Genomic DNA, 24,794 nt, shown 5'->3' with positions numbered 1-24,794 from the left:
CAGGGCGCTTTACAATTCTGGCCCCCACTTCCTTAGAGCCAAATTCCAGTGGTATGTACCGATAAGGGGGCTGTGATCTGTCAACAATAGGCCAATGGTAGTGCCCAAAATTTGCAGAGCCTGATGGGGTGGCATATCTTTAACTTATGCCACAGCTAGACTATGTAATATGCTGCCCCACCGTATGGCAGGACTTGAAGACCATCATCTGTTTAGAAGGCTTTGCTAGCATTGTGACACCTTTGGGTACTGTACGCTCTATACATTTATTTTACTTACTTACTTACTAAAGCTTGGTGTAAAGCTTAGTGTGGAGATTACAGATGAAATCACCTTAAACAACCTTTATCTTACCTTCCTGGTTGAAAGTTAGTTCAAAGAATGCTGCCAATTAATGTTTGACCTACTTTTCACATTGGAATACTTTTTTCATCTACCTGCATAGAAAAGAGTAAATAGGTGGTGGGCTAGTGATAATCCATAAATACACCTTCAAATATGGAAGCCCAAATAATATGATCTCTCTTCTAGCTTCCAATACCTCTCAACATGTCATAATCCTTTTAAGTGCTGTGTCATCTACCACCCACCAGGAGACAACAAAATCTTTATGGAATACTGAATCCTTAATTATCTCGAGCAACATCTTCATCAGTGACCTCAACTCCACTTATGAGATGAAAAATGAAACTGCCATATCTTTCTTATCCTCATTCTTATTTAATAGTAACCTCCCTCAAATAAAGTAAATGCAACCCCCACATTTACAAAAAGCAAAATTTTAGACCACCAATCCCAGTACACTGGATAGATGACTTTCACAATCACAATCTTGTCCTCTGTTTAAAAGTTGTCACCACTGGGCAGTGCAGGATACGCAAGTAATGGTTAGGATATTTGAGAAAAATTAATACTCCCATACTAGCTTCAGAAGTGCCAATTATATTACAATACATCTCCTTAGAGTAACACATCAAAGGACGACTAGCCAGTACAATGAAAACATGATAGGGATAATGGACACTTTGCACAAAGAATCGCGGAAAATATTAAACATCAGAAAATAAGTGGATTGGTTCTCTAAAGAACTGAACGAATGTAGAAAAGCTTTAAGATAATTTGAACTAAATTGTCATCAAAATCCTAATTAGAGTACATGGCACAACTTCAAATTTAAAGACCCAAACATAAAAAATATGTCTTCAATGCAAATGTGTCTATATAAAAAGGGAGATAGATAATGAAACACACCGGTAGAAAAGGTTTTTCAAAATTGTGAAACAATCTATTTGTACTAATAGAGGAGTTGATCAACAAGTCCAAATAAAGATGTGAGAAGTTCTCCAACTTCTTTTCATCTTTGCAGAGAAGGTGAAGAAAATAGAACTTTCCTTCACTCCAACCCAGAAACTAGGGGTGGGTGAAATGTTTTGTTCCACCCGTGAAAGTTTTGTCACTCTGCGGTACATTTAAAAAGAACATATTTTTATTAAACATAAGTTTCAGACTTAAAACGTCATGGTACATACATTGGATGCAATGCGGTACTTTTTACGGTGGAGTTCTGGACAAATTCCACCATTAGCTGCATGGTGGAATTTTTCTCCTGTGAGGCTCCAGAAATGCAAGCAGGCGAGCGCAAGTGAGGTTTGTGCTTCCCTAGAGTGAATTTATAACATGGGCATTTACGATATGAGGGCTAGGTTTTTTACTCATTCGCGCTGCTCGTGCTCCAAGTCTAAGTTGCAAAAGACACATAGTTGATGGACGGAATGCAGAATAAATCAAAACATCCACCCCCAGTCAAGAGATCTGGGTTAAATTCAACATTCTTTTGCTCACCATGCCAGCCCAGTTTAGACCTGGCCATATGCAAATCAGTCTTGACCCTGTGCCTCATGGAAGCAGTCCAGCCCAAACTGCCAAGCCAGGTCCTCCCTGGATCAGAAACAAGCATCCTAGGACCGGTTTTGGAGTTTCACCCTTCACCCCTTCGATTTGTGAGACATTATGTGAAGCTAAGCCTGATTGCTTGAGGAGGTTGCTGTGACAAGCACAGGACCTAACAACCAGATAAAGCTAACAACTCATAAGAGCGATTGAGAGTACATGTTTCTAGGTGCTCAGAGATTAAGACGCATTTTGGGCAAACTCTCAAGAACCAGGTCCAGAGTTTGAATCTACAGTTGAAACACCTTTGAGGTTGGACATTTATACTTTTCCTACCAGCAAAGAGAGGCTCAAAGGAAAATAAGGTATGATGAGAGTTTGTACACACACATGGAGCAGGAAAGGGGATTAAGCATCCAGTGGTAGGGAGGTGTAGTAAACATAGTATTTTATCCCTGCATCAATACAATGAAATAATGTAATTGAAAAGGAAGAGAGGCAGCAAATTAAAAACAGTAAGGGACATCACCAAGCATGGCGGTGTGAAGGAACACAGCCTGCACAGCCACTCTCAGAGACAGTTGTCATATCTTCTCTTTCATCCCATTTCCTCCCTTCCGCTGGCATTGTCTCAGATTAAGCATATCCGATGCTTGATCTGGAAAGCTCAGTTGGGTATCAAACATCAGGATTCGTTCATCGCTCCCACTGGACCCAGGTATCTCTGGTTAGTCGATCTAGTGAGTTTACTGGCTAACCAGCCTCTGACAGATTGTCAGGCCCAGGAATGCAGCCCAGCTTGAGCGATGGTCGCCAATAAGGTTCTTACTACAGAACTAGTCATCATACCATAATTGCCATTAGGAGGTCCAGTCTTCCCAGGCAGAGAGTCAAGAACATAAAAGAGAACTAAAACTGTTGTATGGGACCCTTTAGCCGCCTTTCATGATGATCAAAGGAAGCCGGCCTTTGTATTGTCCTATCTGGGAAGAAACACAGCTAGTTGATCAATCACAATCATGGAAAAACAAAAAACCCATACTGTATAATTCTGGAGCCTTCTGTAGACAAATACAACAATTATGTGAGAGAAAGAACCATGTACTCATTTTAGACAAAGAATTACTGACACTAAAACCGGTAACTCAAGAACAGCTCTCACATATAACTACGTTCAACTGTTTGGTTGTTGATACCTATTGGCCTGAAGAACTGAAAGGTTCTCTGTTTTATCAGTGCTTATGGGGAGAATTAAAATATGTTCTGGTGCAAGTAGTTAATCTCCCCAAGACTTGCGAGGACTTAATGGACTTAACTGTACAACTGGACCATAGACTATCTGAAGGGCATGGGGATAGATCGAAGAGTGATCACAAAGTAATTATAGTACACCCCAGTAAGCCACACCCTGACAAGACCTTGAGAGGAAACTATGGCGTGGAACAGATGCACGTACTTAGTACTACGGGCCCGTTCTTTCCAGAAGAATGCAAAAAGAAAAGGAAGCATAAGCTTTACATGTACTGTGGCCAGAGTGGTCACATCATCATGGACTGTCGGGCAACAGGGGAATATCTAGACAATAAAGATGGCAAGGTAGCAGGACACAATCAGGCAGTAGTGACTATCAGAACTGACAAGATCAAATCTACTCTAGAACTTGAAGCAGGTCTCACCAGGACCCCCAGAGTTTTAGCAAATACTCTACAAGGGTCAGCAGTCCAACTAAATATAAATGTAATTTTATCAGTAAACGATGGCAGACAACTTGAGATTCCAGAATTGTGAGATCTGAGGCGACCATAAACTTTCTTGATCTTAGTTATGCTAAAAGGCTACAAATCTCATGCATTCAGAAAACTCATTCTGAGTCAGTGAAGAAAGTTTGGCTGTTCAACCTCAACATCAGGACCAATACGTCATCATACAGAATGGTTAATTATGACAGTAAATGAAACCCATATAGGACAGGTAAAATTTGACTTAGTAGATGCACCGCAATTTAAACTCACTTGCCCACTTGTCCATTGGGGCACACGCACTAGTTAGATACAGTCAAATTAATGTAAGGAAAACTGCACTCTGGGAATAGACACTACTAATCTGTCATTAGGTCCAGCGCAGTTATTACCTCATGGGAACATAGAGAATCAACTTTGCTGTTACGTACGTGTGCCTGACTCCTACAAAGAATATCTATTTATCTTTGACAAAATAAAAGCCGGTACGCTTCCCCCTCATCGCGACTATAACTGCCACATAGAGATTGTACCGGAAGATAGTATTCCCTGCAGTACGATCTACGCTTTGAGTGAGCTCAAGACACAATACTTGTGAGACTATATAAAGGAAAACCTGGCCACAGGTTTCATCCCACACTCCCAGTCACCTGCATCTTCCCCTCTCATCTTTGTACCCAAGAAGGGAGGAAAGTTGTGTATACATATCAATTATAGAGCAATCAACTGGATAACTATAAAAGAAAAATTAACATCTTCTGCCCTTGATATCTGTTTTACTGGATCAAATTAAAGGGGCTGTAATCTTTATTAAACTGGACTCCCAGGGCGCTTACCATCACAGAGTTTGACAGGGTGATGAATGGAAGACTGTGTTTAGAATGAAGTACAGTCTTTTAGAATACCAGGTCATACCCTTCGGACTCTGCAATGCTCTGGCAGCTCTCCAGTATTTCATGGATGAAATCCTTAAAGGGTTTCTGGACATTTTGTGTAGGCTCGTAGGCCTGCAGTGGACTTACACTCCGTGGACTGACTTTATAATAACTCTGTACCAAACAGTGCTCTGCCCTCTAATATTGCTGACCCTTCTAAGTGAAAACTGCTCTCATGGATTGTAGCGGGTCTCCAATTGAAGGTGTCTAATCTCGATTGTGGTAATTTTCATTAACTGTCATGACATATGTTTCTTTCAGGAAACTTGATGTACTAATCCTATCCACAGGTCTGGGTTTTCAACATATGCTATTAATGCATTCCAACAAGCTAGGGGCAGGCCAGTAGGAGGCCTAGTTATTTGGGTAAACATGTTTCACAGCCTTAAAATTCAAGTAATGCCCATTCCTTCATTGGACATTATAGGCCTTGAATGTTACACTGTAGAGGGGCTAGAATGTTTATTTTAAATATATACAATATAAACTGTGGTAAAAACCATGAGCCTACAACCAATAGTCAGCTTGAGATTGCACTAGAGGGAGTCTAGCTGGTGGACCATCAGTAGTCGCAGGAGACTTTAACATCACATTTGAACCCCTTGATGGCTTTTTAAATACACCTACTGATGATGAGGATGAAAAATTGTGGGCTCAAGCTTGGACCTGCCCTTGATCAAGAAATGGTCAAAATTAGTGACCCAATTAATGGAAATGACCATTAGCCTTAGCCTTAGAGCTTGCAATGGATGGACCATATCTGATACTGCAGGATCCTTGACCTTTAAAGGAGCCAAAAGCTAGCAGCTGTAAGATGTCCAGATCTAAACTGCTGAGCTTCATGGGGGGCAAAGGGTCTCTAGGAGAACCGGACTTTATTGTTTGCATCAGTGACATGAACATAGGCAGGTTGAGATTGGACTAGGAGTCCAGTTTCTGATGAGCTTGTAGGAAGGCTGTGATGTTCGAGTCTTTGCTGACAGAGGAGGGTAGATTGGGTTATGCCTGAGTAGTGGCCGACCCATCCACCTTCAGTGACTGTAGGATATCCGACATCTTATTTACAAAGAACAGCGCCAGTTTGTCACACTGAAGCTGGGATAAGGGCATAGACTAAACCATGTTGGGGTCAGAAAGGTCCTTGACAACTCTAAAAAGGGTTTTAGGGCAGTTTTGGGCAGATGTAATGTGCTCAGAGTAGAAGGTAGATTGGGCCCTCCTGCAAAGACTGTGGTAGGTTTTCAGTGCTAACTTATACTTAACCTTGCGCTCCTCATCATAGGGGGGCTGTGTTCTGGTTGGCCGACTAAATTTAGCTGGCAGGACAGTATCCAGAGAGTCCCGCAGCCAATCATCAATCATAGTCTGGTCTTGCTCGACGTCTTGAGTTAAGTTCGGCATCATGCTCCTCAGTTGGATATTAAGGTGCCGGAAGTCTAGTCTAGACCACACCCTGATCTTAAACTGTGATCTACCACTCGCTCTGGGCAGAGTAGAACAAGTCAGGACCGAGAAAGGTAATGTGTGATGGTCAGACCACAGTAAAGGCAGTGGAGCGGCAGCATCAAGATGTTTTAGATTGTAGAATCTCAGATCAAGGAGGTGCCCTCCTATGTGAGTAGGTGATTGATTGATTGATTGAAGAAAATTTATATTGCGCAAAACAATAACCCGCAGGTTTCAAGGCGCCTATTAAAGAGATAAAAATATCAGTGTATCACCTTACACATAGGCTTGCAGGAAGAGGCAAGTTTTAAGGGCACTTCGGAATCTCTGTAAGGAGGGCAACGACCTGAGATCCAAAGACAAATCATTCCACCATTTAGGAGCCAGAGTAGAAAAAGCCCTACCACCCCACTTGGCTTTTCGTATACGGGGGACTGTGAGGAGCAATTTCCTGGAGGAACGCAAGTCCCTTCCAGGAGTATAATGAGAGATGATAGAACCAACTCCCATATCATTGTTCCTTGCAATGGCTCTGTAAGTCATACATAAGACTTTAAACCGTATTCGGTATTCAACCGGTAGCCAGTGCAGTGTTCTCCTAGCCAGAGTGGCCGAGGAGCGTCTAGGGACATCCAGAACAAATCTGGCGGCAGCATTCTGGACTACCTGCAAGCGCTGCAGCAGGCCTCTATTCAGCCCTGCATACAGCGCATTACAGTAGTCCAGTCATGAGCCGATAAGGGCGACCGCTACTTGCTTTCTGGACTGTAGGGAGAGATACTTCCTGATTCTTCGTAGGGTGTAAATTAAGCCCCAGCAGGTAGAGATGGTTCTGCTAACCTGTCCGCCCATATCAAGGGCAGGATCTATCATCACCCCCAGATTTCTGGCAGATATCGTGGGGGAAGGGCATACTCCCAGCGAATCAGGCCACCAGCTGGCTGACCAAGTGTTCTGATTCCCTCCAAACACCATCACCTCAGTCTTCTCCCCATTCAGCTTAAGCGAATTTTGAACCATCCACTGACCAACTGCCTCCATACAAGATCTAAAATTCGAGGCAGTTGGTACGTCTGAATGGGAGAGAGAGACGAGGATCTGGGTATCATCTGCATAAGAGACTACCTCCATCCCGAAAATTCTGATTAATCTGGCCAGTGGGGTCACATAGATGTTGAATAGGGTCGGACTAAGGGCCGACCCCTGCGGGACCCCACACAGCACCGATCGGGATGGAGATAAGAACTCTCCCAGCTTGACTCTTTGTTCCCTTCCATTTAGGAAGGAGGTCATCAGATCCAAGGCTGCGTCTTTCACCCCACCTCCCTCAAACGGTGTATAAGTATTGAGGGGGAGAGGGTGTCGAAGGCCGCGGTTAGATCCAACAGGACCAGGAGGGTGGTCTGGCCCCCATCTACTCTGGTGCGGATTTTATCAAGCACAATAGTGAGGGCCGACTCAGTACTGTGTTCCCTCCTGAATCCGTGCTGGGAAAAGTCCAAGCAGCCCGAGCCTTCCACAAAGGCAGCGAGATGCTTGTTGAGATGTGCCTCAAGCATCTTCGCAGGGGCTGGAAGCAGGGAGATCGGACGGAAGTTTTTTAGGACCTCCGGATCAAGGGAAGCTTTCTTTAGCAGAGGTTTAACTACTGCACTCTTCCACTCCGAGGGGAAGACGCCCTCTCTCATACATCGATTCATAATTTCTAGTAGAGGTGGTAAGAGAGATTCCCTACACTGCTTAATTATCTTCAAAGGGCAGATGTCTAGTGGGGAGCCAGAGTTGGTTTTATCGAGCAGAATCTCCAGATCTTGTAAGACCAGCGGGGGAAAGGAGTCGAAAGTACTCAAAGGGGAGATGTCAGATGTAATCCTGTCCCCCTCAGCCAATCCAGAGGGCCCACCGATCGAAGCTTTTTGTAACTCAAGAGCTAGATGGATATCTTGTATTTTTGTATGAAAAAAGGAAGCAATTTTATCGCACAGATCTTGCGAGGGGATGACTGGATCAGATGTTTGTAGGTTGACCAAAGAGTCAACGATCCTGAAAAGCTCCTTCGGCGAGGAAAGGGAAGTTGTCATGGCCACGAAATAGATTTGTTTGGCCTCCGCTATCTCAGCCTTATATTTCCTGACCAGGAGCCTATGAGCTTCCTTATTCTTAAGATCCCAACTAGCATGCCAAAGCCTCTCCATCCTCCTAACTTCTTGCCTAAGGAGTCTAAGGGATTCTGAGTACCATGGGGCAGAAGGTCTCTTCCTGGCTCGACGACGAGTCTGTAGTGGGGCCAGTTCGTTCAAGGCCTCCGTGATAACCCGTCCGAAATGCCCAACCGCAGTCTGAACACTATCCAGGCCGGCGGTGGAGAGACTACCAGCCCAGGGAATAAGGGAATCAGACCTGATGTTTCTGAAGTTTCTGCCAGTCCCCATGGTGTGTTTCCCTGATTTGCTACCCTCATTCTGAGGGCATTCCAACAAGAATGGGACCGCAAGATGATCGGACCAGGACAGATGTACCGGATCCTTAACGATCAGACGATGGTCGTTGGAGAAAATACCATCTAGAATATGGCCTGCATGATGGGTAGCCCCGCGGACTCGCTGCGTGAGTCCACACGACGCCAGGGCATCAATAAGACAGGAAGTATCTGTTAGGTCATGCCTTTCTAAGTGGTAATTAAAGTCCCCAAGAATGGAAAAATTTTCTCGACCAAAATAGGGCTCCAAATAGTGCAGGAGATTACACAAAAAGTTGGCCCTGGGGCCAGGAGGTCGATACAATAATATTCCATTAAAAAGGGGGCAGTGCCCTTCCTTTATCACAAAAAAGAAAGCCTGAACACCATCCAGAAGATCAGGTACAGGCACTGTGTGGCATTGCAAGTGATCCTGATAAAGAATGGCTATCCCCCCTCCCATTCGTCCCTGTCTATCTAATCTGGCCAGGCAGTATCCTTCCGGGACCGCTTCAATCAGATCGGGGCCAGATGAATCTTTAGCCCAGGTTTCGGTAATAAATACTAATGCCGGCTTTCTATCCAAAACCATCTCTCTGAACATTATTTTATTTTTGACCAAAGAGCGACTATTGATCAATATGCCATCTACTCCCACTGTCCTAAGGCTATTAACGACAGGGAGATTACAAGGGGGGTGGAAGGGGGAGGAGGCGAGGTTGCCCAGTGAACACGTATACTGACAATCGTAAGGTAAAGGGCGAAGAAAGTCGTCAGGTTCAAAGATGTGTGAACATCTCATATAGCGAGGTTTCAGGCGCAGCATCTCCTGATGCGTATATCTCCGTGAGGAAACCTCAACCCCGTTCAAATCCAGAGTCTAGCCGCCCAGCGCGTCCTCAGCGCGGACGGGCGCAGACGGGCTGGACTCTGGCGTGACTCCGGCGTCACTATGGCGTCCCCGATGCGCGTACACGCTGCGCGTCATGGCCAACCAATAAAGTAGCGTTCTAGCCCGATCACGTGACGGTGCCAGCGAATGGCTGCAGAGTGCTTCCCACCCCAACCCAAGATGGCGTCCCAGACAAACAGAGCGCGGGGACCGGGCCGCCGAAATGGCGGTGAAAGCAGCCAAATTTTAATGTGCAAGGATGCGGTCCGGGAGTAAGAGCACAGGTAGGGGCAACAATTAACTATTTTGCGCAGATGTGAACTGATTAAGAACAGGGTCAAAGTGAGTCAAATGATAATTAAAATAAACGACAGAACGAGGGCGGTTAAAATAAGAGCAGCGTCTGCCAGGTAGCGCTATGAGCAGGCAATATTAGGAGCGAAGTGCTCTTGCACCCACCTTAAATATGCGCTATAATGCAGCCTCTAGCCCGATCACGTGACGGTGCCAGCGAATGGCTGCAGAGTGCTTCCCACCCCAACCCAAGATGGCGTCCCAGACAAACAGAGCGCGGGGACCGGGCCGCCGAAATGGCGGTGAAAGTAGCCAAATTTTAATGTGCAAGGATGCGGTCCGGGAGTAAGAGCACAGGTAGGGGCAACAATTAACTATTTTGCGCAGATGTGAACTGATTAAGAACAGGGTCAAAGTGAGTCAAATGATAATTAAAATAAACGACAGAACGAGGGCGGTTAAAATAAGAGCAGCGTCTGCCAGGTAGCGCTATGAGCAGGCAATATTAGGTGTGGAATTAATTACATTCAGATGTGATGCACTGCCTTATGGGATAGACCAGCTAAGGCGAGAGGGATCACAAAATCTGCATTCAAACAAAGCTTTTATACTTTTCACTGGGGAAGGGAAGTGCATTAATGCAAGAACGCTTCAATCAAGGATAGATTTTTAGATCACAAGAGCATACCATTCTCTTAACCATTTTTAGACAGAACTCTTGCCAAAGTGCTAAGCAATAGTACACAAAATTTAGTAATGAAATCTTGCTAATTAAAGTTTTTAGCTCAAAATGCTCTTAAAGCCATTCCAATGATGACTCTTGCCCAGTGAGCAAAAAAGAATCTGAAACTGAGGTGCACTTGTTATGTTGTTTGCAGCACTTGCACCAATCTCAGGAGGAAATTGATCTTACCAATATGTCATTCACTAGGGACAAGGCATACGAATCCTAAAATCAAGTACTATAGTTCGTAATGTGGCGAGATATCTTAATGCTGTATGGATTAAACAAATGACATTTTATAACAGACATTCAATTTTAAGAATACTGTTTGAGGTACTAATTCTCTTTATACTGTTATTTCAATTTTTTTGTGATGGCTTTTATATATGTATGTCGTATATTTTTGAAGATTAACTACTTCTAAATAAACTTGAATTTGATATGGATAACATATCCATTCGCATGAGTATGAAAACATGTTCATTCCAAAAACCTTAGGTTCAGGTCAGAGACAGGCTAGGCTGCCCCAATGGAAGGTGCAGAAAATGCTTAGTGAAAAGTAGCAACCAACTAATAAAAGGCTTTTGATCATTTCCAGCACACTTATAAAAAGTAACACTTAACCTCTTAAAGTCTTCTTCACCCTTGCTTGTGGGCATATAGATTTTCTTAGGTCTGTTACACACTAGAAAAAAGTATAAACATTAGGGGCCTCATTTATGAAAAGTGACGCATCGCTGCGAGAAAACAGCAATGAGTCACTTTTCATTGCGCCCTCCTTACGACACCAATGATGCGTCATATTTACCGTATGACGCGTCATATTGCAAGGAGTTACATTTCCCAACTACATGAATGGGTCATTACACATGAGCAAGTCCCATGTGAAATGTGCCTGCTTCAGTCTTACACTTAGGCGTAAGATATTGACGCATTTGCGTCCTAGAAGTGGCGCCGTGAAATCTTATAGATTTCACTGCATCACTTCTACGACCCTTTTTTGCGTGGGAACGCCCCCCCTGCATACATTATACCTGGTGCAGGTATAATGTGGCGCAGGAGTTTATAATGTGACACATCTACCTAGATCCATCACTTTGTAAATATGGTGCAACAAGGCTCATTTTTTACGCCGCTGGTGCGTCACAAAAAGTGATGCATCGGTGGCGCAAAAGTGAGGCAAGGGCTCATAAATAAGCCCCTAGGAATCTGGGACTAGCACAATGACAGGTGCCAGTCTTCCTCTCCTCTGTAGAATTGCCTAATTTGAATCCATGCGACCTCAGTCTATTTAGTACCTTTGGCAGTAGACCCTACTCTTGTTTCTAGAACAAAATTAAATAGATTTTTCAAAACAGACGCAGGCGGTTTCCATTGTTTAAGCCAGATGGTAAATGGCAAGCAATGCAAATGTATTATTCTTAGCTATCTTACACCTATTTCATGTTGCTAAAGACAATTAACAAAGCAGACAAGGACAGATATTTCTTTTCAATGACATCTGCAGCACAATGTAAAAGACTTGGCACACCCACGAGTCAACCAATTTGTTCATGGCACAGGCACCATCCCTTGCCGTCTCAGGGCACCACAGCAGGAGAAGGTTCAGCAGAACTCGCAAGGGTCTGTATCACATCAGAGACAGCCGGATTAGAACTTGTCAGAGCTCACTCACAAAAGATAATGAAACCTCAACTATCATAAAAGAAATCTCTCAAATACTACTACGCAGAAGGCTGTCCAAGACATTTGGTAAAACCTGTATTTTTAAAGGAGACCTCACAGCAATGAAGGAAACAAACATCTCCATATTGCAAGTGTACATCCATAGCCAAACAGGGAACAAACACAAATCCAGGATAATGCTGAAGACAAGTAAGATGTTAAAGGGTCTTCTGGAGGTTAAGGTTCATCCATTGAGCTCAAGGCAGCCTTCTCCCAACAAACTTTTTCAATGGAAAGCACATCAACAGCATGGGCAGCAGCAATATTATGCCCTATCTGGTACTACGGCAACAAGTTGGCATGGCCAGAACCCTTGAATACAATCAGCATGCTCAGACGACAAGCACCTCACTCTCTGAGCGAGCTCAGAACAATGTTAAAAACAATGGCGATTTCAAGTCCATGAATCCCCCCTCACCACCTGCTACTTTCATCGACGCAATACAAAGTGAAAGGAGGATACCGCAGGATAGCTGCTTGTACGTTGCAGGTAGAGAACACTAGTCTCTCTTTGCAAGCCTCAATTTCTGCCACATCCTTTAGCCTCCTGTCCAATAAACACTCCCCTGGAATCACTCTATAGCTCGTAGCTCGGTTCTTGCCAAGAGGGTCGTAGTCCTCAATGCTCCATCTTTTGGTCGGTCCCCTGATGGCTCTGTAGGGAGGAGGGACATTTTACAAAAATAAGTGCCTTGAGTGGATAAGGTAATGATATAGTTGTTAACAGTTGTAAAAATATCTATGGTCAATGGCTGTCTATATTTACCTGTTACAAACTAGTTGATATGGGAATTATCGCGGTCTACAGGCATCATCTCAGGTGATACCAAAGAATGGAGTCAAAGATGTATATCTATAGCCTAGCAAATTCTGTACACTCCGGTTTCTGTGGTGGTAGCCAATAATTGTTTGCAGTGTTCATCCCTTACTACCAACAGCTTGTTAGTCTAGATGTGTCACCTCTGCTCAAACGACACCCTTTCCACATATTCTAAGAGTCCTGGTCTTCCCATATCTTTAAGGGCAGCTGCCTGTCCACTGCCCTCAGATACCAGAGTTGTTTGCTGATAGTGCGCTAGTCGAATTTGTTTGTGGCCACCGGTGACATTCTACATATGCTGAGAAGCAATCAGATGGGTTTGAATTCACCAAGTTCTCACCAGTCCACCAACTACAAACTCTGAAATTCTGTATGCACTGGCTACTACTTCTTATTGTTGAGGCTGTTGCGTACAGTTTAGAACAGTTTTTTTTTTGTATTTGGTTGTTCCCTGTGATATCATACTGTCTGCTGTCTTGTGTTTGTGAATTGTATTATTCGTAAGCTGTGTTCCGCATGCAAAAAGAGCTCATCACAAGGATAACTGGAAAAAGGGGTGTTAACAATCTGTTCTAATCTCACCAGGTCATCAATGTGTGTGATTGGTTTGGTGGGATGGAGGTAAAAACTTCTCTTAACAAAATATCCATTCAATATACGTTTCTGTGCATCTGTTTGATGGCTTTTGGTTACATTCAAATTCTAGGGTCCTCTTCCATTTTTCAATTTTACAATGTGGATTTTATGAAAGCCTGGTTATCGTGAATGTCCTATAACCCTACGCCATCGCTGTGTTTGCATGTGCCATAATTTTCCTTCCACAACCTCATATCAAAGTATGGTGCACATAAAACATGCTCTAAGACATGACACAATTACGAGACAATAGTACCTGACACTACTGGTCATTATTGACCATAACAATTAGGATGGTGACTTTTTTGTTTTCCTGCAGTTGCAAGTCCCACTGGCTGCTTATTTTTTTTATTTATTTAGTTTTTTTTGCTTGCTTCCCATTTCCTTTTTTTTTTTTTGCTTTGCTGACTTGCTGCCGCTTTAAAAAAACAAACACAAATTCTCTAAGCTGAAGACTTTTTTTGTCTGTATTCTCCCTCCCCCCTTTTTTTTAAGCCTGAGAATGAGCAAGGCCGTAGAACCTCTCTAGAAAAGTTCACACGCAGTGTGGTAAGTTTTTTGTTTCTTTTAACCTCAGTTCCGTCCATTCCTTTATTACCATTTCACTTTTTCAATCTTACAACCTTAGAAGATAGGTCCATGTATTGTGTCCCAGGCAGTGTTCCAAAAATCCACACAGTGACGCGTCATCATGATTGTGAATACGGCGGGTGGAACATTTGACTTGCAAGTGGAACTGTATGCTTCTGCAAAGACCTCCATCTTTCTTCATCAAATTTAACCCATCATGGATATCTCAAAGGGTGAGAAATGGCGGCATGTTTAGTAGCAGATATCAGAGGCGTTTTAAGGCATGGGCAAAGTGGCCAATTACCCACGGCACCCACCTACCAAGGGGCACCTGGGAAAGTGAAGTTTTGCTTTTTCATACTTCTCTGTATTTCTCTGTTATCCTTTAACATATAATTCAATATTATTTGGCATCATGGGCATGAATTAGCAGAAAATGGGTAATACAATTCAAAGTTTTTCTGACTTGGGGCCCTCACAATCCTTAACATGACTCTGAGCACATTGCGGATTGGGGATATGCTGTTTTACTCCAATGAACTGCAGTTCCAGGTATAGAGCATGACACCGATGTATTACACTAATTCTTCTTAGAAGTGGTAAAAACAAAAAATCCTCAATCAGTGGGACATCTGAAACCAGAAGCAAACAGCACTGCAGGAAAGTAATAGCAAGTTCATATGTGTGCGCGCACGTACACTTGTGCAATGTCAGTGCTTAATTTGTAGAAAAATAAGTGCCACTGCCTGAGGTATTTCTCAGGAAACCACTGTAACTTGCACCACTAACTGCCCCTGACAGAGCTGCCAAATGTCATCAAACTCCTTCCAATCTGTCCATTTAAACAATTCCGGGCCATCCAAACTTGTAAGAATGTCTTTGACGCGCTGGCATTAGGTATTTCAGTTTTTTATGTTGAATTGATAAAAAGTCTTCTAATGTTCTCTGCTCAAAAATAGGTAGTGTCACCATGTGGTGAACTGTTGTAACAGTAAGTGCCAGGGTTCAGAATTAAGTGCCTGTGCCGAGCACCGGCAAACACTGGCACAAATTAAGCACTGGTGTGCATGTGTGTGCTCGCGCACGTGCACCTGTGCTCATTTTTCAAAACGCATGTACACGTGCACTTACACAATCAATCTACAAGCATTTGAAGGGATCCATTTGGGGTCCACTGAAGAAAGTGCAGGTTTCAAATCAGTCAGTTGTTTTCAACACCAACTGGTTTGCAACCTGCCTTTCAATTTACTAGGTGACTGTTGTGCAAATTGGTATCACTGCAAAAAGGAACATTCAGAGGTGGTTGCAAACCTCCTGCCGCATTAATACGTTACCGATAGGAGACATTTTGTATGCCTCAATGTCTTTGGTATTTCTGTAGTGGAAACCTAGCCAAAAGGCACAGAGTGCTGTACTTGAAAGACAAGCATAAATATTACACGTGGTGATCAAGGTTTCATAGTACAATACTTATCTTTTCAGTGTAACAATGCAAATTCTGCATCTCGGCTTATTGTCACATTTCAACTAAAAACAGGAAATATAATGGCTTTCTCTTTTACTTTCAGACAATTATATTGTATTGGTATTTTTATAGTGCTTTCTTTACCCCTTGTGAGGCCTAAAGATTTTTCTTGATTTGTAAATAAGCAGCTACTCCATATTTATAACTCATATAGGGGCATATTTACAAGCCCCTTGCGCCGCAGGTGCCTAAAATATTTGGAAGCACCTGTAGCGCAGTGTGGTGCTCCGATTTACAAGACCACGTAAAGCCACCCTGCGTGGCTTTTTGTGGCTTCGTAAATACGGCCTTTTTTCTTTTCATGCAGCATTGTGTGTGAAAGGGGCGTGCCAAGGGTATTGCTGGTGGTGTTCCCACACAACTCCCATGTATTCTGCCGTATTCCCATATTTACAACATTTCGTAAACCTGGGAACGCATCCGAATCCTACGCCTCCCCAGGGGTTCTGCAGCACACATAGAAAGAGAAAAACACATCACATAATTGTTTTTGGTCAGGAGGTCTCCCTTCCTACACAAAAAACAATCTCCCCACAAATGCAGACACCCTTGCACCACGGTGCAAGGGTGCCTGAGTTGGTGCATGGCAGCCAATTGTTGCGACAGTGTAGAGGAAAGCACGGGGATGAAACATATTATCGCAAATATGAGGCATCTCTGTGCTTTGAAAGAGATGCGGCTCAGCCAAATGGCACGCGGTGCCACACTGCGTCACTTTCTTGTAAATATGCCCCATAGTGCTTTGTAGCACTGAGGAGGTAATGACGCACTCTGATTTTCATCGCCCCCCTTCCCCCCGGGCACTCTTCAAGTGTATGATTGAAAGAGTGTTGATTGTAGGTTGGCCTGAGAGGGAGAGGGTGGAATGGGTGCTATGCATGAGGTTTGGAAACTGGTGCATAGGTCTTCAAAGCACATAAGCCTTGGTGTTGCAGAGAGTGTCAAGCATAGATGCAGCCGCACATGCAGGTACTCACAAACTATACCTTGCCGTATAGAGAGGTTGTAGTTGATGCTGCCTATATAATACTTGGTTATATTGTCATAGTAGGCTGAGCGCAGGGGTGGGAAAATCAAGAGCCCGGTGATAGATTCCTAGTCTATCGAGAAGTCTTTTGATCCTCTTTACCATGAGTTTGTTTGTAGTTGGGTAGGCATGGAGTTGTTTGCTCTCAAAAAGCCACGTCTTTATTGCTTTTCTGAGTCCCTGGTGGTTTTGATCAGCCTGAGCTTCTACTCATTGAGTTGAAGAAGAAAATATTTTTTTCAGAAAATAGCATTCCTTAAAAACATACAAATAAATACATTTTCTATAAGTAACAAATTAAAAAATAAATGATAATAAAAGCAGTCCAAAAGCAATAGTCGTAATAATATGCTATTGCATTACATATAAAGCAGAATGAAAACGATAGTCATAATAATGTGCTATTACAGTGCATATAAAATCAATTCATAGCGTTATGGTAATGACGATAAAGGAAGTAGAGAAGAGGAGCTCCAGCAGCCTTGAGACCAGTGATATACCTGTTTTAAGTGCTTGTGCATTAAATACTGTTATATTTCGAGCGTATCGAAATGGAACTTTAAGCACAAAGGCTTGGCCAGTTGAGGTTTGAGAAATGCCCAAAAAGGCTACAAAGTGGGGTCAACCCTTGTAGATCATACAATGGACTAACAGTCTCCCCAAGGAGGAATTTCGGTGGAGACTAGCAACGATGAAATCACAAAAGGAGGATTTTGATTGCTTTTTTGAAGATGGAGGTATGGAGCCTGGATCTAACCAAAAGTCCCAAGACCCAACTTTGAGAACCATGAGTGGACGTGCCTGAACCATGGAAACATGATGTTCTTTTCTAGATTCAAGATGTCAGTCATAGCTTTCCTGTATGGCAAACGCTCCTCTACAGTCCGAATCCTCACCCAACAGAGCAGAGGTCTTAGCACGGCAATGGGTTCCATGAGTGAGAGCCACATAAAAAAACATGGGAACATGGGGGGTGCTTTTTGGGAGATGAAGGAGCGAGCATACAAACTCATTCTCACTCGGAGTGAGAGAGTCAGTGTCAGCAAAGCCCCAGTTTTCAGCAACATATAAAGCAGAGGATTGAGCTTATAGTTCATAAAAAGCTATGGCTGGGAGAAGTGCTCTTGATGATGTAGCCTGGTGTTTATTAGAAATAGCAATAAACAACAAAAGAGGAAGGGTAGTAACACGACTAGTCCCCTCAAGGGAAGAACTGCAAAACAACAGAGTCAGTGTAATGTACACAAGGCACTATGCATCAGAAAAGCACAGGTCTCCAGGCTCAGAACCTACCAACAGGTTGTAGGGAGGAACGTGAACCTAGGGAGATGATACACGTTATGTATAAAGCCCTCACTCACCGGTTGGTGAGTGAGGGCTTTATACATAACGTGTATCATCTCCCTAGGTTCACGTTCCTCCCTACAACCTGTTGGTAGGTTCTGAGCCCGGAGACCTGTGCTTTTCTGATGCATAGTGCCTTGTGTACATTACACTGACTCTGTTGTTTTGCAGTTTATTAGAAATAGCCATAGCTTGGTGCTGGAGCACTGCTCTTCGCTTTAGGATATGAGGGGTCCATGAATCTGTGCTATCCAACATTATGCCCAAATAGTCAAATCTTGAAACTCGCTCTAGTTCCCTCTGTTCCATGCATAGGGCACCTCTGAATGACTTATGGGACCTAATCACCATATATTTGGTCTTGGTAGTGTTCATCTCAGACTGTTGTTTTTGCATTAGACATTAAAATGATTCAATAGTTGATGCAGGCCACTTGGAGTTTGTGAAATTAAAAGAGTATCATCTAGAAACAAAAGTGCAGGGACACAGAGCCCTTCTAGCTTTAGTGCATCAACATTACCTTCAATTAGGACCTTAATAGCGTTATTGACGTAGAGGTAGAAAGTGTGCTGGCTAACACACTTTCCTGTCTGACCCCTCTACGTATGGGGATGTGGTCAGTAAGCTGTCCTTGTAGGCCCCAGTGAACGTGGGCATAATTCTTCTGATGTAATCTTATTAGATGAAGAAACAGATCTTCAGGAACTCCCATCTCCTTAAGCGAATCCAACAGCAATCCCCTTGGGACTAGGTCAATGGCTGCCCTGAGGTCGACAAAAGCTACAGAAAAGCGGTCAACTCTTAGCTTTGTATATTTCCGGACGATAATATTAAACCTCAGAACCTGGTCTATAGTGCTTACTCTTGATCTAAATCCTGTCTGTTAAGGAGATATAATCCCTGTGGCCTCTATCAATTCTGAGAGTTTGCTCAAAACATGCCTTGCGCAGTGTGTCCCGGAGGCTGTTTTGTCTGCAATTACCAGGGGACAAGTGGTCCCCTTGCTTGTAGATGAGGAGTATCTACGCACCCTTCCAGGTGTTGGGAATCGGAACACCTGAGCCTATGGATTTACTCAACCAGTTGACATAGGGGACCCAAATCGTTAAGTCATAGCGCAGTAATTCTCCTGGAATTTTATCAGGCCCAGGGGCCTTACACAATTTAACAGCTTCTATGGCAGACTTTGGCTCCTTGGGGGTAAAAAGGGATCTGATGATATGACCTCTGCTGGATAATTGGAAAGTGGGTGGTACTCGTCAGTGCTATTTGCACACAGCTTGGTGAAATGTTCTACCCAATCAGTCGGATCCAAATAACACTCAGTCTGAGTTTTTACTCCCATAGGCTATGATTTTCCCGAACGTCCTATTATCTCCTAAGCTTGCTGCCTCATCTAAAATCGCTCCAATTGGAATCATCCCAGTTATGTTGGACTGGTGGTACCACTTTCTAGTACTGAGCTCTGCATAAACGTATCTCAACTGGTGATTTGGATTTTAGTGATTTTACTAGAGCTGTCTTCGCTCTGCTACAGTCCTTTGTCTACCAAGTATTGTTTCAATTGGTTTTTCTGAGAGATGCATATAAGTTCCTTAAAGGGTCTTTACTTAGGAACGTTTTAAGATACCAGCCAGGTTATTGTGTATGTCAACTAAGGGGATATCAATAAGTGGGAGATGGCGAATGATGCAAAGGCCATAGAGAATACGTTGTGAAATTCAGTTAGGATCTCTGTGTTTCCCATTTCAGAAGCCATTTGAGGGACCTACGGTCATTTACCACAGTTGGTACTATAATTACAGTTTCTGGAATTTTGACCATGGATCCTGAGAGCGTCAAGTGTAGTGAGTAATGGTCACTATCTTCCCTGTCATCTAACTTGAAGTCAACCATTTTCTCCCAAATACCAACCCCAAACAATAAGTAGTCGATTTTTGTTCTGGATAAGCCTCTCTTAAAAGTAGGCAGCCCCGGCTTATCAGAGATAGATCTACCATTGCAAGCCCACAACCCATTTGTGGCAGCAAAGAAGGCAACCTGTGAGGCTGTCACTGTAGAAGGAACATAGGATTTGATAATAAGGGAGGGTATGTGATGTTAAGGTAGCGCCCAATAACAATCATTCTCTTATTTTTTTATGGTACTTATATAGTGGTCCAAAATGGTTAGAGGAGGGGATTCCTTGTTCCTAGGCCTAGGCCTGAGATTAACATTGAAAAGGTACAAACTGCCCTTTTAGTATGTGAATTTGTAGCCCTTGAATATCGGAGTAATCAATACTCAGAGGCTCTTAAGTAGATTTAAATACATTTTGGCCCAGATTACAATACCCTCCGAAGCCCTACCGCATGCCGATGGAATAGCATTGGCATAGAAGGTTTTGCAGACAGATTTAAATGGAGTGTGTTTTAGCCACGTTTCCTGGAAGATACACAAATGAAATCAACCAGTATATTCCAACCGATCAGGGTCCAACAGTTTAGATTTTAACCCTGCAGTATTCCACAAGAGGATATTAAAAGTCTTGGAGAAGTTATTATCAGCTCACTTAGGCGGAATCTCAGTAATTTGCAAGCGGGACTTCATTATTCTTGGTGGAAGCTATACTTACTGTTTTTGAGATGTCCAAGTTTGGAAGTGAGGTCCAGTCAAGGTGTAAAATATCCTGTTGGCTTTCATGTTGCACTAGCTTTCCAAGGGGAATGGTTACAAAGTCCAGAGCCTATAGAAGTAGCCTAGTGGGAGTGCCTAAATTTTACTCATTTTTATTTTATTTTATTTTTTTGCAGTTTTATATAGCGCAAACTTGACCCGAATCCAATCAGGTATCAGAGCGCTTTACATAGCACCAGTTATGTTACATGAGGACACACATTCATTTTGTGTTAGGCACGGGGAGATTAAGTGATTTGCCCAGAATCACAGGATATTCAGCGTCATTACCGAGACTCGAACCCAGTTCCCCAGGTCCGAGGTCGAGCACCCTAACCGTTAGCCCAACTCCTCTCATTGATGATGGCATCCTGGCAAGGCACTGCAGCAGCAACTCAGCTATTAGAGAGTCCTTGAAATTACTTGACACGCAGTCCCCTTGAGTCTCTTTAGGAGGAATAGCCAGCCAAGCGGTTGTCCTCACCAACACAACTTTCTGCGCTAGATCCTCGGACCAACCAGAAATAGTGTTAAGCCAAAAGATTGATTTTGTTTCTCAGGGCCGTATAGTCTTCCCTAGAATGAGATGATAGCAAGGGGACATCCTTCATAATAATCAGATAGGGAGTACATTCTGGAGGTAATTGGGGATAGTTAGTATACGATCTATCATGTTGGTTTGGTGGCTTGCTACAAACAAGATCTTCAGACGTTTGAGCCCTCATATGGTTTCAAACTCGACCCTTCTGAGTTGTCCCCAGTAGTGCTGTTATATATGACTTGAGGGGGATGAAGTAGTTGGGATGGATTTGTTATTACGTTCCTTGCCTGGGACAGCTGCTGCGCGGACAATTGAAGAGGCTCTCTGGGAAGGGAGGTGGAGACTCCCGCTGTTGGTGACATTGAGTTTTTTAAGGCCACTGATTGAGACTCCACAGAATCAAGACGGGCAAGTAAAGGAGCAGGTTCCGACTTTAATATTTGCTTCAGTCTCTCAAGGCTGCCCTCCATTAATCGATCTATGCATTGTGAGCTAGGAAATAGGGACCCCCCTGGCAGGAGGTAGATAGGGACTAGAAGGTTTTCTAGGCTGCACTTGTGTTGCAGGTGGAAGAATATTTTGTGAAGGGTTAGGGATCTTTGGTGCATTACCCACTGGCTTGGTATGAATTGCCCTCTTGGCTTTTTTATTGGTTATGGAGCAGGGGCCAGGGCAAGAGTTTCCAGTATCGCCTTACACAGCGGGTACTATGTTGTAGGCCTGTGGGGAAGCATTAGATATGGAAGCAGAGGTGGAAGGAGGGTCTGACCACAGATCAAAGCTGCTTGGTAAGGGATCAATCAGTGTCGGGCGTGTCTGGGGAGGCAAAACCTAAATTTAATGACTGCCTTCTCTTGGAAAGTGCAATTTCTGTGCTCACAACCCATATGGCTCGTTTCAACATGAGGTCAGTAGCAGTGAACCTTGCAGGTGAAGATGTGACAGGGATCTCTCCTGCTACTTTTCTCTTGACCATCGGAGATTTGCACAGGGAGGCGGTGTCCCCTCGCAAACAGACTGATGGCAAGTAGATATAAAGAATTGCGCACTACTAGTGCTCCCAAAAGTGAAACCCCAAGAGGTAGTCACCAAAGATCAAACAGTGTCTTTAGTCCATGGTAGCCAAGGAAGGTGTCCCAACCCGGTCTCTTCCGGTCTATGACGGGCTAATATAGGCCCATGTTGGCCTGACCATCACCTGGGAACATCCCCTGGCATGACTCACACACGTCCCGTGCTGCTGGAAGCTGTTGGCGCTTTTCAAGTGTGTTGTGTGAGTCTGGCCCCTTCGAAGTGCAGGCAGGAAAACTGTCTTGAGAAAAAACCATGCTGTGGGAAGCTGGCAACGAATTTGAAGTGCATTGTGCAAGTTCGGCCCCACCTGAGCACATGGAAATCGCGAAGATGAAGTCCCACCCCAGCCAGGGCCACCAAAAGTTGTTGCGGGAAATGCGGGCAGGAAAACAGCCTTTATAAACACCCTTCAAGTGTATGATTGAAAGAGTTGTGATTGTAGGTTGGCCTGAGAGGTAGGAGGATCATTGTGCACCCTAGAGAAGGTAACACTGGCTTTGGGAGTGAAAGGAGCCTTCTCCCCACCTCTGGGCATAGGGAATCCTGCAGATCTTCTGAAGCCTGTGGATGGGTGATGTGGAAGCTGCAGTCAACTCTAGCTGGTGGATGCTGGTTCCTTATTTCTACAACACCATGCCCTGCAAATGGATTTGGGGAATAACACCACTGATTCTTATACTGTAGCCAATTATTGGGGATGTGTAGTAATCAAATTGTCGCAATGGCAAACGTAGGTTGGTCCATGACTATTTCGTAATGGCTCAACTTTGTTTTCTAAGAGGAAATTGCTCTGAGGGATCATAGTGCTAACAGCAGAGCACCCAGCCATATTAATTGTTTTCTGAGCATATTTTAGCGATATTGTTTAGGTCTCGCCTTGGCAGCACATGCGTGCTGTCTCTTTGAGATGTGCTGTATCTATATTATGGGCCTCGAGCACCGCCAATCTTCTTAATTGGTTCCTCTTACTGTCCTTCCAAATGCTAGCTTTTGTTTGGTGAATATGCTTAGTAGTCCCTCCTTTTGGACTTGTGTAACCTCCCATGAGGACTGCCCCTATTGCATGTGGTCTTACTCTTTCTGTTATTTATGATACACAGTGAGCACTCTTTTTTTGGTTTGCCTGCCTCTACTTGTTACTGTGTGCACTGGCTTGATGAAAGGCTTGTGATTGGTTAATTTGCCGTGTTTGTTTTGTTTACAACAACAACGCGCTTATGTGCGCTCATGCAGTCATTTTTTAAGTGACTACGTGCCAACCTTTATTGTCTTTGTGTCCTCGCTTATTTCCATTATGTTCTTTATTGTTTGTTGCTATATTGCTGTGTGGCTGGGCCTTTCAGGTATAGTTTTGCTCCCTCAACCAATCCCACTGCCTTTAGCATGTATTTCTTTAGAGGATTATGCTACTGTAGTCTGTAGCGCCGCTCTTCTGTTACATTGGGCGCTGGCCTGCTCTGCCCACCTCGGCATTGGTGCCACTTCTGCTACTTGCAGGCAGCGCTTGGTGCCTGCTCACTCGGCCCCTGGGGCTGTGTCTGCTCCCGGAGCCCTCGCCCAGAGCTTTTGCAAACTGTGCCCCTTCCCTCTCTCTCCTCATGCCACATGACTCTTTTCCTTTATTTACACATCTGTGGCCCTTTCTCTTGTGCACTGCATTGTTAAAGGCAGTGGCAGCTTCTCCGCTATGGCAGAGGAGTGTCACCCCACTGCTTTTAAGCAGTGCCAAGTAGAAACATAAAATGATAATAACTTAAAGTTATTATCATTTTATGCTTTGTATCCTGGGTGGGGCTGGTCTGCTCTCGGAGCAGGGGACGGGTGGTTTGCCCACTCCAAAGTGCACAATGACAGTTTGGTCAACCTTCTCGGGCCACCTAAACCAGTCATGTGCACTTTCCCCGTTCTCCATGCAGGCTGCATTACAGTCTGCATGGAAAACATGTCCACCTCTCCAGCCTCTGGCTGAGTGCCATTTTGATTGGCTTAGGGAAGGGAGTCTGGCTGCCTGCTTCCTGTTCCTGAAGTCGGAGGCTGGAGAGCAGGAACAGAGACACGGGACCCAGCGGCAAGGTAATCTTTTTCTTTATCCCGCCCGTGACCCACCCTTGGACCCCCCTGGGGCTAGGGGCAGTCCGCCAGAAGTTGATTTGGCTTTTTAGTCCTCGAAGGGCTCGGTAGTGGTTGCCCTCCAGGAAGTCCTGAGGTGTGTGATAGAGTCTGACACCCAAGTATCGTGGGGCATCCCCCGTCCATGCTAGTGTGGCGTCTCCTAACCCAATTTCTCTGTGAGGTGTATTCGGGTGTAGGGGGTAGATGGAGGATTTGTCCCAGTTCACCTTCAACCCTGCGGCTTTCTCGAAGTCTGAGAGCGTGGTCCAGATAGTAGTGAGGTCTGCTGTGATGTCCCTGACATAGATGAGGAGATCATCCGCGTACAGAGATACGCTATGTGTACGGCCTTCCAGTGGTATACCCCAGTGCTCGCCCATCCCTCGC

General features: G+C 44.2%; 1 protein-coding gene across 2 annotated transcripts in view; it reads left to right on the top strand.

Moving 5' to 3' along the window:
- RGS6 (regulator of G protein signaling 6) overlaps window positions 1-24,794 on the top strand; it is a 1,064,816-nt gene that overhangs the window by 1,023,082 nt on the left and 16,940 nt on the right. The window contains exon 17 of one of the 2 annotated variants that reach the window (XM_085627281.1): window positions 14,055-14,108. The exons of the other annotated variant lie outside the window; for it this stretch is intronic. Coding sequence (XP_085483407.1) covers window positions 14,055-14,108 — 54 coding nt within the window. The remainder of the gene's footprint in view (window positions 1-14,054; window positions 14,109-24,794) is intronic. 2 annotated transcript variants of the gene reach the window in all.

This window comes from Triturus cristatus, chromosome 9, assembly GCF_964204655.1.
Source record: "Triturus cristatus chromosome 9, aTriCri1.1, whole genome shotgun sequence".
Taxonomy (NCBI): domain Eukaryota; kingdom Metazoa; phylum Chordata; class Amphibia; order Caudata; family Salamandridae; genus Triturus; species Triturus cristatus.
The sequence above is the reverse complement of the archived record's forward strand: the minus strand, read 5'-3'. Positions and strand labels throughout refer to the sequence as shown.